The following is a 17,543-nucleotide window of genomic DNA, read 5'->3' as shown; positions in this document are numbered from 1 at the left end:
TCTTTCTCCAGAATACTTTATTTTTGCAGGTGCTCCTGATATAACTGCCTAAATAGTACAAGAACGAACTAGACAAAATGTGCAGACACTTTATTTGGCATGGAAAGAAATCAAGGACACAACCCTGCTACAGTTGCAAAAATCAAAAGAGTATGGGGAATTTGGCCTTTCTAAGTGGAAATTCTACATTTGGGTGGCCTTGCTGCAATCTGTGTGGGACTGGCAGTCATTGTCTCTGAATGAAAAGCTTGGTTTTACCTGGCATACTATCAAACCCTCCCTTTGTAAGAGCTTTCATTTGGCAAATGTACTGCCAGAATTTCTCTGGCTGAGAAAGTGCTATCAAATCCTGTTATGTATAATATCATGAAAGTGGGCCTCTTAGTTTAAAACATTGAGTCAGACTAGGTTCTTCATGTTTTCTCCAACTGCTGATTTCTTTGAATTGTCCTTTAGCTAGGAAACTCCCAGATTTGAAAAATTAACAGGAAAACAAACAAAAAGGACTTAAAAGGATCAAGGAGTGTTTTATAGGGAAACATATTAAATTATTCCAACAAGGTAATCTTCTGTATCAACCAAAATGAAATGTCTGTGTGCACCTATACGTACGGCAGTTCTTACTTTCAACTCTGAACAGATGGAATAACAGCTTTCAAGACAAGGCTGAACATGAGGAAGTCACCCACATATAATTTCTAATGAAGGATAAAGGTATCATGCATAGACAATCAATACATAACACATCTATGCTCCTTCTGTATCTGGGTAGGTGTGCAGCACAGTACACTACATTAGGCTTTACTAATTAAGGAGAAAATCCTGTGCCCAGTGCCTAGCACAAATAGCTGTGCTGGGGAGAGGAATCTTCCCCGCACAAACCAGAGTAGTTTCCCCAAGCCCTTTTGCAGCCCCCAGGGAAGGAACAGCCCATATACCAGCATATCCTCCTGACCTGCCTCTGCCACAAGCTGTTCTCTCTTTGTTGCGGCAGGGTATGGAGCTGTGCACCAGTCCCCATCATGCAGGCCCCCTTGCATGGCAGAACCACATCAATTCTACTGCTAAGCAGCCTTCTGTTGTTGTGGAAGAGGGGTTTCATCTGTCCGAAGGAGTCTCTTCCTGCCCCATTACAGTGAATGGGAATCCTTACTTGTTCAAGGAAGGGCTGCAGGATCTGACCCTATGACTAGCTGCCTGCAAAGTTTGTCAACATTCAGTTGTGTATCGTGTTCTCAACAGAAAAGGTTAGCGCTGAGGCTGAGAAAGCACTTCCATGCCAAGCTCATTTTAGGTGCTCTTCCCTGTGGGTCCCAAGAAGCAGCCTTTCCCTGAGTACCTATGCAAAGGGAAGGGAAACTGAGTTATAGTTAGCCCCTTGTTCATGGTGCCCCTACACTCTATTACAGTAATTATTAATGACTCATTAACAATCAGACTCGCTATCCTTTTTTCAGGGCAGTCACTAGAATGTAAGCATAACACACTAATAAGCACTGAACAGGTCTGGTTTTCTCCTGTAAGGAGAGGGAGGTGGTACACAAGCCAATACATCACAGTAAGACCCCATTGTATAAGGCACATCACAGGCAGTATCCCCACTCCTTACAATAACAGGCCCACCAATCTCAACCAAAGAATCTGGCAACAGGGCAACCAAATAGCCCTCAGGAAAACCACTGTACCAAACAAAGCTTCTTGGGCAACGGCTTTGGAAGACCGTGGACATTTATGGAGCATATAACAAGTAATGTAAATGATAATTCCCAACACAAAGAATATGGAAGAAAATGACTTAAAAGATCCAAACAAGTAAAGCCAAAGCAGTGGTGGGGGAATGCGAGCATAAATTAGATAAGGACAAATCTGCCTCAATGCATCAGCCTTTCATGCAGTTTCCTCCCTCCCTCCCCTGATAACAATGTCAAACAACCCATACTTTTTTCAAAAGCCTGGCTTAGCTGTGCGTACACCATAGCCCAAGAGGCATTAACCCCACTGAGCTGTGCACTCTTGTTGTGAGCACGACAAACACCTCACACCTTAACCTGCAGTATTTCCAGAGCTGAGACAGGAGTCACAATGCGGAACATTGCCATGTCCTTCGAGCAGCCCTGCTGCAAGCCAGAGAATGAAACAATTCCCGGTTGCTGCTGGCAGCCACGCAGCAGCTGAACATATTTCTGGTCCCAGGAAACGAGCACTGACTGGTGGGATTGCATTGTGATGCAGTTATGGGATGACAAGCAGTAGTTGCAGAACTTTCGAATGGCCACTTTCCAGGAAATTTGTGCAGAGGTTTCCCCAGCGCTGAAGCACAGCAACACTAAAATGAGATTTACCCTGACAGCGGAGAAGCGAGTGGTGATAGCTCTGTAGAAACTTGCAACGCCAAACTGCTACTGGTCAGTGGGGAGTCAATTTGGAGTAGGTAAATCCACTGTGGGAGCTGTTATGATCCAAGTTTGCAGGGCCATTAATCGACTTCTACTAAGAAGGATGGTGACTCTGGGAAATATGCAGGACAGAGTGGATGGTTTTGCCGCGATGGGGTTCCCAAACTGTGGTGGGATGCTAGATGACAAACATATCCCTATTTTGGCACCAGACCACTTTGCCAAAGAGTACTTAAACCGAAAGTGATACTTTTCAACGGTGTTGGAAGTGCTGGTGGATCACAGTGGCTGTTTCACCAACATCAATGTGGGATAGTCAGGAAAGGTGCATGATACATGCATCTTTAGGAATACGGGTCTGTTCAGAAAACTGCAATCCAGAACTTTATTTCTGGATCGCAAAATAACCATTGATGACATACAAATGCCAACAGTGATCCTGGGAGACCCAGCCTACTCCTTGCTCCCATGGCTCATGAAGCCGCACACAGGCCACCTGGACAGCAGTAAGGAACAGTTCAACAATAGACTAAGCAAGTGCAGAACGGTGGTGGAATGTGCCTTTGGATATTTAAAGGGTCGCTGCTGCAATTTGCTTACTATGTTAGACCTCAGAGAAAGCAATATCCCTATTGTTAGCACTGCCTGCTGTGTGCTCCATAATATGTGAGGCAACGGAAGAGAAGTTTCTGCAGGAGTGGGGTGTGGAAGTGGATAGGCTGGCAGCTAATTTTGAGCAGCCAGATATCAAGGCAATAAGAAGAGCTCAGCAAGAGCTCTGCAACTCTGGGATGCTTTGAAAACCTGTTTCAGTAATGAGCCACAGTAATGTGCGCCGGTTATCTACATTGTGCCTTCCCATACCATTCCTTCCATTGCATCAGTTTCCCTGTACCTCCCCTTCCCCTCCCCCAAACCCCAATGCTTGGAATAAATAAAGAGTAATTAGTCTCAAAATACTGATTTTTATTGTCCATAGAATCACAGAAGATTAGGGTTAGAAGAGACCTCAGGAGGTCATCTAGACCAACACCAACTAAATCCGGGGTGGGCAAACTACGGCCCATGGGATGGATCCAGCCCGTCAGGGCTTTGGTTCTGGCCTGCGGGACTGCCACCCTCGTGGTGCCACGGGCCCCGCGCCACTCTGGGAAGTGGCCAACACCGCGTCCCTACGGCCCCTGGGGGAAGGAGGGAGGGAGAGAGAGGGCTCCATGCGCTGCCCTCACCTGTAGGCACCGCCCCCTGCAGCTCCCATTGGCCAGGAACGGGGAACCGCGGCCAATGGGAGCTTCAGGGGAGGTACCTGCAGGTGAGTACAGTGCATGGAGCCCTCTGCCCCCACTCTCCCAGGGGCCACAGGGACGTGGTGCCAGCCGCTTCCTGGAATGGCATGGAGACAGGGTAGGCAGGGAGCCTGCCACCTGGCACTGCTCCAGGTAAGCAGCGCCAGGCTAGAGCCTGCACCCCGAGCTCCTGCCCTGGGCCCCCTGCTGCACCCCGCATCCCTCCTGCACCCCAACCCCCTGCCCTGAGCCACCTGCTGCACCCCTCCTGCACCTCAACCCCCTGCCCTGAGCCCCCAACCCCCTGCCCTGTGCCCCATCCTGCACTCTGCACCCCTCCCTGCACCCCTGCTCTGAGCCCCCTCCCGCACTCAGCACCCCCCACTGAAGTGCAAGCCAGAACATAATTGGAATCTCTAGCTATTCAATGAATCGGTTTGATTTTCCAGCCATGGTGAGTATGGCCCAGCAGCACAGGCAACAGGCCTTGTGCTGCAACTTGTGGGCAACCCGCATTGGGATCACAGGTGGGCAGGTGAACAGTGCCCCCTTCCCTTAGCAACGTGGACGGTGCTTGGAGACCGGGGACCAGCGTTAAATCTCCCAAACTGCAGCTTTTGTCAGCAGCCAGGGGGGAGGGGCCAGGGGGGAGGGTGCGGGAGGGGCATGAGAGAACACAGGAAACCCAATCCCCGATGCCCCCATCACTGCTTGTAGCAGTCACCCTTGGCTTGTAGATTCTGAGGTCAATGCCAATCCCTGCCACCCACACCACCGGCATGTTAGGGAAATTATGGTTGAGGGACCCGGAAATCACCATGCATTGGGGATCACATGCTCTACTGTTTGCAGTATGAACACTTGTAATGAAAACTTCCACCATCCCGTCTCGGTGTCCCTATGTGGTATCAGTCTCCTGGGGGTAACAAAGGGGGCAAGGCAGCAGATGCTGCAAGCATCTGGGTACAGACCTGGTCCTTATGCTGCTGTGCTGTGTACAACAATGATGCCAGAAGAGTTAATACTGGAGTGGCATGGGAAAAAGTCCTACCGTGGTGGAAGAAATAAGGCAGCCCTCCCTAGAAACCTTCTGCAAAGGATTGCAGAGTACCTCCATAAAAATTTCCTGGAGATCTCCATGGAGGATTCCTGGAGCACATAAACATCCCTGTGCACATAAACAGTCTTTTCCACAGGGAACTCTCTGTGTAGCTGGAGTGCACACTGGGAAGCAGATACCCACAGCACCTCACTTTTTCTTCATATTAAACATAAGATATAAGAGCATGTAACCCCTACGGTTTGATTGGCATTCACACTCACCAAGGATGCCTTCCCCACCATCACCGTCAGCCATGCTGTCCTGCAACCGGTTGGATCCCCTGCTCTCCTCCTCCTCCTCTTTCTTGTCCACAATGTCCTCCTCATTGTTACTTGAGGTGGACCGGGGGTCAGACTCCTGCGAGGTATCCATGCTGCGTTTGGGGGTAGTAATGGAGTTTCCGCCAAGAATCGCATGCAGCTCATTGTAGAAGAGGCACATCTGTGGTGCAGAACCAGAATGACTGTTCGCCTCCCTTGTCTTCTGGTAAGCCTGCTGCAGTTCTTTGATTTTCAAGCAGCACTGCTGCGTGTCCCTGGTGTAGTCCTTTTCCCCCATGCTCCGTTCGATCTTTTCATAGATGTCTACGTTTCTTCGGCTGGATCAGAGCTGTGCTTGCACACACTCTTCTCCTCACAGACCAGTAAGAACCACCACCTCCTGTGTATCCCAGGCTAGAGCACGTTTGGGACATTGAATCACTAGGATCAGCTGCGTTGCTGAGCTCTCCATGCTGATCAAACAGGAAATGGGAATTCAAAATTTCACGGGGCTTTAAGAGGGGAGTGGATGTTTCCTGTGTACCTGGCTGCTGTGCAGCAGAGTTGAAAATGATCACCAGATCCGTCACAACAGAGCATTGAGAGTTACTTCCTGGAAGCCAATTCAGTTGACATACACACTGCTGTGTCTATATTGCCTCTCTGTTGACCGATCAACATCAAATTAAGTGCTATGCCTCTTGTGGAGGTGGAGTAATTAAGCTGACATAACAGGTGAGTTAGGTAGGCAGAAAGGACCAGTGAGTGTAGACACATACATTATGAGGTTGATGGAAGGCAGCTTCCATCAACCTAAGTTTGTAGTGTAGACCAGGCCTAAGATAGCCCTACCTCTACCCCAGAGCTTATTGTACCTATGCACTGAAAGTCCCCTAGCCTGACTGTAGCAACCAAAAAGAGTATAGTAAGGGAGAGAGGCGATCAGTCGAAAGGATTAGATTATGAAGGGCTTTTATTTTATTACCACTATTAAGACCTTAACTTGTATCCTTTGCTACATAGCAGCCAGTGTGGATTGCAGACCCCATAATAAAAACCTTGTTTGTTCTAGTGCCTAGAAAAAAAGGAACAAATTCAATAGTTCTGTGCTAGCCTTGGCTCCATGTTTCCTTATTTATGGGAGTTTTGTGTCTCTGTCTTACATTAAACTCAGATATTTAAATAATGTTAAATCTGATTATCAGGCCATGGAAGTTGTGCTCCATAATCCAAGTTGTCATTTAAATTTAAAAAAAAATATATTCTAGACATTTAAATGTGAGGATAACCTTCCTAAAGCAACCAATGCTGAAAATATTTGTTTGTCTGTGAACAGCCTGCAATAAGATCTCTGCCCCTCTCAAGTGGGTGTTAACTTTGAAATCTAATTATGTAAATTTCACAGTCAGCTGTTTAAGTATGAACTATTTCACTCCTGATCATACTAATCTGCAGTTAATGTGTTTATCCAACAAACCCAGAATGCCTCCTATATCTTCCCACATTCAAAAGGCCCCAGCTGTCCACCACTTTCCAAGACAGTCATGGTCCCCAACAATTTCTATAAATACTATTTGTCAATACAAAATTCTCCAGTGTATTAAAAACGTAGGGGCAGAGTAACTAGATAATGTTGGGTTTGTATTATTCATTTTCATATTTCAGTAAACAAACACCTAAATTTTAAGCTTATTGGAATCTGCCAAAGAAAGTCCAATCTCCTGCAATGGAGTACTGCAGAATGCAGAGTTCTTGGTGTACAATTTACACAGGTTATCTGTGGAGTACAGAGCCTTCCCTATTATTAGCCTGAAGGGGAAAGTAATATGAGAAGTTATGACCTCACCCTCAGCTGGCTCTCTGTTGGTACAGGATTTCCCCATGCAGGATCAGGGCCTAAGACTGAAGATTTGTAGGAGATCTTTTAAGGCATTATCATTTCAATTTTTTTTAACGTGTGAAATAGGGTTTTGGGGTTTTTTAAATATATACTAGAAACGTATCTTTTGTGTAAACATTGCGAGGCTACCCACCAAAGTCCACGGTCAAAAATATTGCAACCGTTTAGCCTTATGGTGGACAAAATCAGTTAGGCGTGGAATAGAGGATGTGTCAAAAAATTGTTTGCAGACTTGCCAAAAAATAATAAGGGTGAATCCAAATAATAAACAACACTCTCCATAGCAAGGGGAGAGAAAAAAGGCATCATCATTACCAAGGTGGATTAGAAATTATGTAATACAGCATTGCCAACTCTTGCAATTTTATTGTGAGCCTCACAATATTTGGTGTTTTTCTTAAAGCCCCAGCTCTTGGATTCAGGTGAGTAGGTAAGAATCTCAGCTTTCATTTTTTAAAAAAAGTAAGTTTCTAGTCCCATTGGTTGCAAAGACAAACTTGAAAATATGACCCTTGAAGGCTCCAACACCAAAAGACAAATAAAAAGACCTCAATTGCTATTAAAATCATGATTTTGGGGGGCCTAACATGTAAATTTTGAATTCCTAGAATTAACAACATTGTTAATATAAATTAAAGACCGTCATGAAACTGACCTGGAGAAGAAAATGAAATAATTCTCTTTTTCAATATCCTGAAGTACATAAAACAAAAATAGAAAATATGGGGAAGAGTTATAGGAAAATTAATTAGTTTACAAAGGGCTGGTACCAATGATGAACTATATTTAGCGGTTATTCCCCTTATGCAATTAGTTTCCCTACAATTATCATCCAGTACGTAGGTCTGTATTCTTTTATTACCAGGAGTATAGACGCAAACTTTATCAATGTATTTAAAATGTCATTCACTACAATAGACTCATAAACAGCAGATCTCTTTTTAAGTCAGGGTCCCAAGAGGGAGAAACTACTGCAGGCTGTTCAGACTCAAGCAGACATTGCAGCATTGGTTTGTACTCTCTTCACAAACTTAAATGGCCAGAATATTTTTTTAAAGGACAGTTTGGATTATGAAGCACAAGGGGTAGATTCTGGGGCAAATTCCACAGCCTGGTAAGGTTTAGCATTATTTTAGTTTCTCAGTTTAATTTAAAACAGACACACAAAATTCCCATAAATAAGGAAACTTGGAGCCAAGGCTGGCACAAAACACAGAGGTAATCTACCAATATCCTTCACATACCAGCTGGGCTATTGCTTCCAGCTCTGTATTTATCATCTCTCTGAAGAAGCATAATTTATCATTTCTTGGTTTACTCCCGGTAAAAATATAAAACCTTGTTACTTTCTTGGAACAACTTGCTGTCTAGAAGCCCTCTCTTCGATTACTTAATGATAATAGTATGTGAAGCAATAAAATAGGTATAATGATACAACCAGTATCATTGACTGCACAGTCCTGTTTGTCACTTTTGACCCACTCCCATGACTACAGATTTAATGTAGCTGGAAAACAGGATTTTTCTCATAAATTTAGTACAAACAAAGGGCCTTTCTTATATTACACTAGTGGGCAGCCAGTCACCAGTAGGGTTACTGTGATTATTGGACCTAAAAATGTACCCTGAGCTCAACTGTGTGAAGTACATAAAAGTTCACAAAATGTAACAACCACCTAAGACTTTTTGCCTGCCTAGGAATTAACCATTGAAAACGGGTCAAGTTGTTTTCAATAAATGAATGTTATGGACAGGTGCAAGAAAACCAAATAGAAAAATTGAATTAGTCCAAATAAAAATGGCCTACTGATATAAGTCAAGGACTGTGGTGAGATATTTAGTAAACAAGAAAACGTGGGAACAAAGTTACCTATGCCAAGTGTGGTTTTACAGAAATAGATTTAATTGGTGTACAAAATAACGAGGATAAAATGTGTCATCCACTGTTACTCCCATTTTTGGGGGGAGAGGGGGTCAAGGGGAGATCTTAAAAAGAGACTATCCCCAGCTCATCTGCCAGCTTGCCAGCATTGCAACTCATCTCAGCTGCCTCAAGTCAGAAAGAGCAGATGAGGCTAAGGGACTTTCTTCTCAAGAGGAAAACCAGCTACCCTTATCCTTGTTTAAGGAACTTTGTTTTCATCTGAGAGTGCTGAAAGTCATTGCATCATCATGACATCCAGTCTTCATATCAGTGGGGAATCTCTAATTGCCCCTTCCCTTGTTGTATTGCTTTCTATCCCCCTTCTTTACTCTCTCATTCTCTGGGCTTTTCACTGAATCCTGAAATCAACTATAGTGCATTCATCCTTCCTTGTTAAGGAGAAAGGATCCAATCAGATGACATCCATGACCAGAGCTTGAACCAGGGTGTAAGCAGCAGATGTCATGTTGACTTGTCAGCTAAAGCATCCACTTGTGATTAACCAGCTGTCCAGTCTTCCAAAAATATCCACAAAAGACATGTTTCACCCATTTATTTTCTATCCTGTTTCTACACTACCTTGTCTCTCTCTGTTAACAACAGGATAAGTGAATGCCCTTCACACATCAGGAAGATTATTAATGATGTTTTTACTCTAAAAGGAAGGAGACTGATAGGGTCTGACTAAGTTTGTATTGTATAATCACTCAACCACAGTTTCAATATAAAAGTTTGTTTTAATTCCTTATTCTCTTTTTTGTTTAATCAATAAACTGTCAACCTGAATGAATGCTTTTGCATGTCTGCCAGTAACCAAGTAAATCCAAGGTTTCTGTGAAAAATAACTCTGAGCCTATCACCGTTTAATGCTGGACAGTGAAAGAGTTTACGAAAATCTGTAACACCTTAGGCCTTTAAAATCAGTATCAATACAACAGGGCCCACTGTTCTAGGTGCTATACAATCATAATAAATGATGGTCCCTTACAATTAATGATACAGTTTTAAAAACTTTTATTTAAATAAACAAAATAAATATTTGTAAAAAATATACTTTAAATAAATCGAGACCACAGCAGTTTTTAAACATAGGAATCCAGCACCACCTTGTGGCCATCCAGTGAAACAATTATTTGTTAGAATCATAGTATCATCCAGTTCAGATTCAGAACTTTTAGTTAATGGATACATTTTGGAACGATCTAGGTTTTGCAAAAACAAGGTTTTACTAACTCTCATAATTTTTTCCATGGTTTTGTTCAGATGTAGTTATTCCCCTCTAACACATACAAACTCACTTATTGCAGGATTGGGTTAACACAGGAAAGCTAGAAATAGTGAAACTGACTTTTTTATATTCAGTGCCCAAGCTGAGTGATATGAGTAGTAAACAAACCATAGAAGTGTTATAAAGTATAAATTTGTAAAGCAGCCTAAGAATAAAGTGCTTTGGAGTTTGTTCTTTCAAGGTTCTCTCTGTCTTAAGACCACCATTTGCAAACCTGTACTCATGAAAAGACTCCTGCTGGGAAAGCACTTACTAGACCAGGGTCTACACTGGTAAAGCCTAATATAAATGTTGAGAAGTACATCAGAAACACAGCTTCACTATTCATACACTGACAAACAGCACTGAGAATAACTTGCAGCCTTATTGAGTATTTGATGTAGTAGGGTCAGATGAGTTCATCCAAGTTGTTCAGAAAAAATTGGATCAAATGCTACTCGCAGGTACACCTATTCACCCCACTGGGAGTGAAGGTGCATTCATGGAAAGTTACCAGGACTGCATGAGTATTACCAAATGTGGCCCACCGTGTCTCTCTTCACACAATCTAAACAAGGGAATCAGAAGTTATCTAGTTTGTTTTAAGTAAGTTTAGCTTGGTAGCCATAACCACGATTGCTTAAGACTCTAGGACTAAAGATGTGTTTACTTTAATGCAGCAAGCAACAGATATGACAGGTTCAACAAATAAGTTGTACCTACTGAAGGCAGAAACTGCAGCTGTTTGTTTCTAACCAGAACACTTTCTATTGCCCAAACCAGAAAAATTCTTCTACCATTCTAACAGTCCAACTTTTTCCATGTGTGAACCATTTTGTAACATATATAATTAATAGAGCCAACCTTTTCTTAAGCCCCCAATGGTTGATAATCCACGTATTTCATTCTGTGCAGATACAAGGTCCAGAGACTGGAGAATAGCTACTCTTTAGCTAGGTTTAGCATACAAATTTCACAACCTTATATGCAATGCACTGGAAAAAGCTTTTGTTGATTTGCATCCTATCCTGGAGAGCTTCTCAAAGTCTTAAAACATTTTACAATCATTTAAGAATTATATGCTTTCAGGCACAAACCCACTTATGTTTTGGCTACTAGAGACAATTGATAGTAGCCAATCACTGCACTGATATTTGAGGAGCAAACATCTCCAGAAGTACAGAACTCTGCGAGTCTTTTCCACATTGACAGCCAAACATTGGGGTTTTTTTGTTCAAGAAGAGCAGAGTCCATATAGCATTCATCAGCATTTAACCAGTTCCTTGCTTGTAGGTGCTGAGACTACTTCACCACACACAAACTGTTCCTAAAAAAACAAAAATGAATAGTGTTATAACTAATTTCCACTGCCACTCCCACAAGCAGTACAATGTAAGATAATTTTGTTTTATGGCAAAACAGTTTTATTATAGGCACGGTTGAAACTGAAGCCTGAAATTAAACTTTCATATAAAAATATGCAAGAACTGATAACATACAAGTTTGTTTAAATAGGCTTGTCACTTAGCTAACTAAAAAACATCATTGCAAATTTGGATTACGGAGGCGCTACAATTAAGGTTGTAACTAGCTTCCTCTTATAAGAACCATTTTATCTACCCTCCTACCAAAAAGGAGTTTATTTTAAGGTATGTACTGACTGGGTAAGAGGGAATTGGGGAAAACAATTAACGTGAATTTTGGAAAAAAATTTCTAATTCAATATTTATTTTCAAAGTTTGAAAAATAGTATCAACAACAACTAGCACACGTACATGGCATAGAAACTTCACATTTGATTTATGTGGGCTCCTTGACATGATCTAGTCAGCACACAGGACTGTTTCCGCTAGTTTGAAATATCTATTCACTCTGGGTTTTTGAACATATGCATATATGATTAGATCTCAATGTTTATGAACTTCAAAGCTGTGCTGATGGACGGCTGGGGCAGTGAAATGTGAAACACATAAGAAAACAAAATTTATTTACAATATATGACTTTATCCTTAGAGAGCCCCTTTAATTTATAAAAAAGCCCCCAAAAATGCATCTACAATGACTCTTTTTTCTCATGGAAGATCTCCCACCATTGCTGGCAGTGGTGGCAGCATAAATGTAAACTGGCTGTTGGCATTACCACTGTTATGCCACATAATTGTCTGGAACAGATCTAGCCACATGAGGGAAAGACTGTCTGCAGCCATCTATACTAACTCTCATGCGGGTGGTACCACTGCAACCACACTGGTTGCTGAAATACAGGTAAGAAATTTCCTAATGTAGGCAGGGCCTGAGCGCAACTTCTCAGGAGACAGTGACCTACCTGGATGAGCCATTTATAGCTACCAGTGGCAGCTGTATGCCTGCAGTCAGATGTCCTGGCTCAGAACATGTCCAGACGAAAACAGTGTGTCAACCAACGTGTTATAATTAACATGTTTTTAAACTAGTGTGGAGGTTTAACATCTTCACAAGTGTTTTACACAGTCACAGCTGACCATAGGGGAGCTTGGGGTCCTCTGGGACAAGCCAGCATGCTGTTAATGTGATAAACCTTGATTGGATTTAAAGATGTACCAGACACCCATTTGCCTCGATGGTGTCGCCCGCTGCCACAAAGCCACTGAGGAAGACAGACACTTGCGTCCCCACGCTCCCGCTCACCCCTAGGCTGGCCCCATTCTCACCTGGTCATAGATCACCCTCACAATCAAGGAGCAGCTGGGGCAGGTGGCCACATCCTCCCCATTCTCCAAATCCTCCTGCAACAGATCCAGGGACACAGTCATTGCTCCGCAACTGTGCAGCACTACTGGTGTAAGGTTGCATTCCTCCGCCTGAGCCAATGTGCTGCTTGGCTATTATAAGCTTGCTCATGTGAGCTAGAGTGCTTACTAATATTTGTTACCCTCACTCTGCCCTTACTGAGGATTAGCTGCCTTGCTAGTCACAGGGACTAAAGGGAGCAAATTGGAGGGGAGGGATGGGCAGAATCTGTGTGTGTGTGTGGGGGGGGAAACCGGGACCGAATACACAGGAGGATTAAACAGCTCGAGGAAGGAGAAGGGATGAGAGGCAAAATCGGGGACAGGGTTAAGAACCAAGGTGCCGCACTGCCAGATGGTGGCAGAGGAAAACTCTGAGATAGGGAGGGGGAGAGGTGACAACATTATCCCAAATGGGAGCCATTTGCAGTGGTTACAAAACTACGACAGGGGGCTGCTGCTCCCACACCCTCCACTTCAGCACCCACTTCCCAATCTATGTTCTTAAAAATTCAGCACCCAATGCCTAGACAAGGCAGCTCTTCCCATCTGATATGATGTATTGATCTGCTAAAGGAGTGAAATATTTTTACATGTACCCTCCTCCAAAAGTTATAATTGTCACACATGTTTAGTGTTTAAAAGAATCTCATATTAGTTTATATCTCTGCATACAGCCACACAGCAGTTCACAGATTATCCTAGCTGCTGTTCTGATTACCTCGGACTGCCTTTTTCTACATTTACAGTGGATTACAAGTTTCACTCCTTTAAATGATTCTTTTAAAATGTTATTTTTGTTACTCTTAGTACTTCATCATTTACCTTTGTTAACATTGTGCAGATGGATGTTACTTTATTTGCTATTAAAAATATAAACAAACACAGTATCAGTGAAAATATTAATAGTTGCTAGTAGCTTTAGCAATCACATCTCACAACATTTCTAGTATTGTGATATTCGTTTTTAATTCTAAATTTGTGTTTCTGTTTTTTTTTATTACACAATTTTATTCTTTGGCGTCATGTGACTTCCAGACTGACTGATTTCCTGGGTTCAGTGTCAAAACTTCTTCAGTTTCCTTTGATCTGCCAATGGGGACTGTTTTTGTCAACTGTTATTTGCCTCCCTATTCAGCACCCTAGTGCTTTTTCCACATGTCACCACTTGTGTATAGAACGTGGCTCCAAAATAATCACTAAAGGCCAAATTTTTAAAGGTTGAAAGCACCTAGATACCTTTGAGAATCCCCCTAGTAGCCTAAATACCTTTAAAAATCTGGTCCCAAGGGCACTGTTCTACCTTGTATGAAATCCTTCTCACAGGCAAATTTTTACTGTTATTTTTATATGCAATATACAATAAAATATACAACCCCAAAATGGATTCTTGTGGCTCTCAATCTAACAATCGTATTATGCACCTGAAAGTCATGCAATTTAAAAGAAAAACATGAAAAAAAATTTCTTGCTATTTGCCTTTTCGTTTCTGTGCCTTCAGGGGCACTAGCTTCATACTTGTGCTGTTACCTCTCCCAAAGAATCCATATACAGTAAAAGCTGTTTTATCTGGCATGCTGGGGGGCTGGGGCATGCCAGTAAGTGAAAAACACCAGTTAACTAAGAGGGAGGGAGTTTGGGTGCGGGGCTTGGGCGCAGGAGGAGGCTTAGGGTGCCGGATCTGGGGAGTGCTCACCTCGGGCGGCTCCCTCCAAGCGGTGACCTGTCCCAGCTGCTCCTAGGCGGAGGCACGGCAGCCAACTCTGCACACTGCGCCTGAGTGCTGGCTCCACAGTCCTATTGGCCGGGAACCATGGCCAATGGGAGCTGCATGGGCAACGCCTGCTGGCAGGGGCAGCACGCTGAGCTGCCTGCTGCGCCTCCACCTAGGAGTAGCCAGGACAGATCGAGGCTTGTGGGGAGCTGCCCAAGATAAGTGCTCCCCGGATCTGGCACCCCGAGCCCCCTCCCCTCTCTCGTACCCAAACTCCCTACCAGAGCCCACACCCCCTCCCTCACTCTGAACCCCTCCTGGCCGTTCTTCTGCCCAGGAGCGGCAGGGACAAGTCGCCATTTCCGGGGAGCCACGCGGAGCCAGGTAAGGAGCCTGCTGACCCCGAGCCAACCGGACCATAAACCAAACTTTCTATGAAGATTAGAAATACCAGCTGATAAAACTTTCCGGTTGGTACAGGGCCGGATAACAGCTTTTACTTTACCTAAAATGGATGTGCATTCCTATAACATTAAATATGGGTTTGGACCTCCAGGAATGTGACCCCCACCCATTGTAACTGAAAATTTATTAAAAATCCTAATGTCTGTAAGTAAACTCCCATCCTCTAAACACTATGGTGCACAATTTACTCTTCTATTACTTCACTTGTTGCATACATAGATGTTGATTTTTCTAGTAGATTATTTATACTTCTAATTGCATATTTCAATTTCACACCCTTTTATGTATGCTACATATTTTGTTATGATACATTTCAGTGATGTTCTTCATTCTGACATATTGACTGTTCTGTACTGCCAAAAATAAAGGATTCTTAAAAAATGAATGATCCCATTACTCTTTTTCATTGAATTGGGTGGGAGGGCATACTGCTGATCTCATCTAGTTTGCTTTTTGGTGGAACTAAAGTGCCTTGTCTGACTCTACACTACGTTTTTACAAGGGGATAGGTAATACATGTTCGTTACCATGGTGGAAAAATACACGTCTTCTTAGCACTGAGGACACAGATTACAATGCTGACTCAGGTGTTAATGGATCATTATTATTCATAGTCGACAACTCTAACACTCAGACGTTCTTGTCAACTGCTGGAAATGGCCCACCTTGATTATCGCTACAAAAAGTCCCCCCCCCCCACTTTCCTGCTGGTAATAGCTCACCTTAAGTGATCACTCTGGTTACAGTGCATATGGTAACACCCACTGTTCCTCATGTTCTCTCTGTATATAAATCTCCCCACTGTATTTTCCACTGAATGCATCCAATGAAGTGAGCTGTAGCTCACGAAAGCTTATGCTCAAATAAATTTGTTAGTCTCTAAGGTGCCACAAGTCCTCCTTTTCTTTTTGGGAACACAGACTAACACTGTTTCTAAGTCATCAGAGGTATTTGTCTCTGAATGTCTGCAGCCCCACCGCATTTGTACAGGTGTCACAGATAACTAGTTAAAACTGGGGGGATAAAAATTGATGAGGAAAAGGCCTGAGAAACAAAATCGGAGGGCAGCCTGGTCATACGTTTGTGCCAAAATTACTGCAGACTCTCTGTGGCCTACCCTGCAGTGGAAAGAGGCTAAGGAGGACAGACAACACCTTCCTCCCGGGTTTTACGTACAAGAGCCCCGCGGCTAACTGCAGAACGCCAGCCCAAGAGGCAGGAATAGCCTGACTTTACCCGGGCCACGCCGGCCGCAACCCGCCCTCTGCCCCCAGCAGCGCAACGCTCCGCCCCCGGCCAGCGAGCGAGCCAGCGCGGCAGCCGCGGGGCGCACCTAGCTCTCAGTAACGGCTACCGCGGGCAGGCCGAGCCGGCGGCCGTTGGTAACGTTTCCCCAGCACTGGGGCGAGGCCCGGCGCGGACCCCGCGCCCCGACCGGGAGAGGCCGGGCTCTGTGCACTGCCGCCCCGCGCTCCGTACCCGGGTGATGAGGAAGCGGTCCCCGCACGGGCACGGGTAGCTGTATGTCTCGGTCTCCTCATCGTACTCAAAGTCCTCGATCTCCACCTCATCGTGAAACACCGACATGGCCCCACGCCGCCGGCGCCTCTCAACTGCGCATGCGCCGTCCCCTTTCCCCGGCACTCAGGTCAAGTACGCCGCCAGTCCACTTCCGGGCTTGCTGGCTGTGTGCGCCAATAGCCTGTCAAGCCGGAAGCGCACTGCGCGTGCGCCGGAAACCGTTTTCCGGCCAGCCACCGCTCATGCGCCATTCACGGTCGAGACGGCGGGGTATTTCTGCCACAGCCCTCCGCCACATACGTCACAGCCAGCGGGGAGCCAATGGGGAGAGAGCAGGGCTTGCCTCAGAGCTGGGGGGGGTGGAAATGGGGCTGCCGCTCCCCCGTGAGCGCAGCTTCAGGGGCGAGAACAGTTATTCCCCCCAAGCCCCCCGCCCTGGGGCGCAGCTTCTGGTGGGGCAGGCGGTATTTCGCCTGCGCTTCGGGCCACGGGTCCGTAGGCGCCAAGGCGAGCGGCGGGGCGTAGCCTCGATCACGTGACTATGGCACGGGCGTCGCGGAAGGCGGGCGCCCCCATCACGTGATGCGGGCGCGCCGCCGGTAGGGCAGCTGGGGTGCCAGGTGCACGTGCGCGGGCGGGCGGTTGCGGGAGGAAGGGGGAATGAGTGAGTTGCCCGCGTGAGTGCCAAACAGTCACGCAGCGGCCGCGCGGAGAAACAAGTCCCCGACTCCGCCTCTTCTTCAGCCGGGGTGGCGGCTGAGGCTTGGCTGGGCCCCTCTTCTCTGTCTCCGCCCGGGGGGAGGCCCAGGCGGCCGGGACCTGCTGAGGCAACCAGTCGCTGGCGCGGGCGGAGAAGCGGAGCAGGGCCTCGCTAGAGAGCGAGGGACGAGAGGTGCGTCGTGCCGCACTGAGCGCCCAGAGCGGCGGCGGCGGCGGCGGG

At 45.2% G+C, this 17,543-nt stretch overlaps 2 protein-coding genes across 5 annotated transcripts in view; one reads left to right on the top strand and one right to left on the bottom strand.

Annotated features, from left to right (window-relative positions):
- Window positions 1-9,865: 9,865 nt before the first annotated feature.
- Window positions 9,866-17,332, bottom strand: DPH3 (diphthamide biosynthesis 3). Of its 2 annotated transcripts, XM_073333553.2 has the most exons (3): window positions 16,562-17,094; window positions 12,826-12,900; window positions 9,866-11,462 (listed from the first exon to the last, which is right to left on the bottom strand). In XM_073333553.2, the coding sequence occupies exons 1-3, from the start codon at window positions 16,667-16,669 to the stop codon at window positions 11,400-11,402; spliced, it is 246 nt and encodes an 81-aa protein (XP_073189654.1). In that variant the 5' UTR covers window positions 16,670-17,094; the 3' UTR covers window positions 9,866-11,399. The 2 variants fall into 2 exon arrangements, with proteins under 2 accessions (XP_073189654.1, XP_073189655.1); XM_073333554.2 differs by lacking the exon at window positions 12,826-12,900 and having other exon boundaries at window positions 16,562-17,332.
- Window positions 16,585-17,543, top strand: part of OXNAD1 (oxidoreductase NAD binding domain containing 1) — a 38,359-nt gene continuing 37,400 nt past the window's right edge. Inside the window, exon 1 of one of the 3 annotated variants that reach the window (XM_073333552.2) lies at window positions 16,585-16,730. In XM_073333552.2, coding sequence (XP_073189653.1) covers window positions 16,668-16,730 — 63 coding nt within the window. In that variant the 5' untranslated portion in view covers window positions 16,585-16,667. Of the gene's footprint in view, window positions 16,731-17,182; window positions 17,203-17,228; window positions 17,496-17,543 lie in introns of those variants that run through there. The other 2 variants (XM_078851763.1, XM_073333548.2) reach the window with 2 other exon arrangements.

The sequence above is a fragment of the Lepidochelys kempii genome, chromosome 2 (genome assembly GCF_965140285.1).
Source record: "Lepidochelys kempii isolate rLepKem1 chromosome 2, rLepKem1.hap1, whole genome shotgun sequence".
NCBI classification, from domain to species: Eukaryota; Metazoa; Chordata; order Testudines; family Cheloniidae; genus Lepidochelys; species Lepidochelys kempii.
Note: the sequence above shows the minus strand (reverse complement) of the source record. Positions and strands in the feature narration are given on the sequence as shown.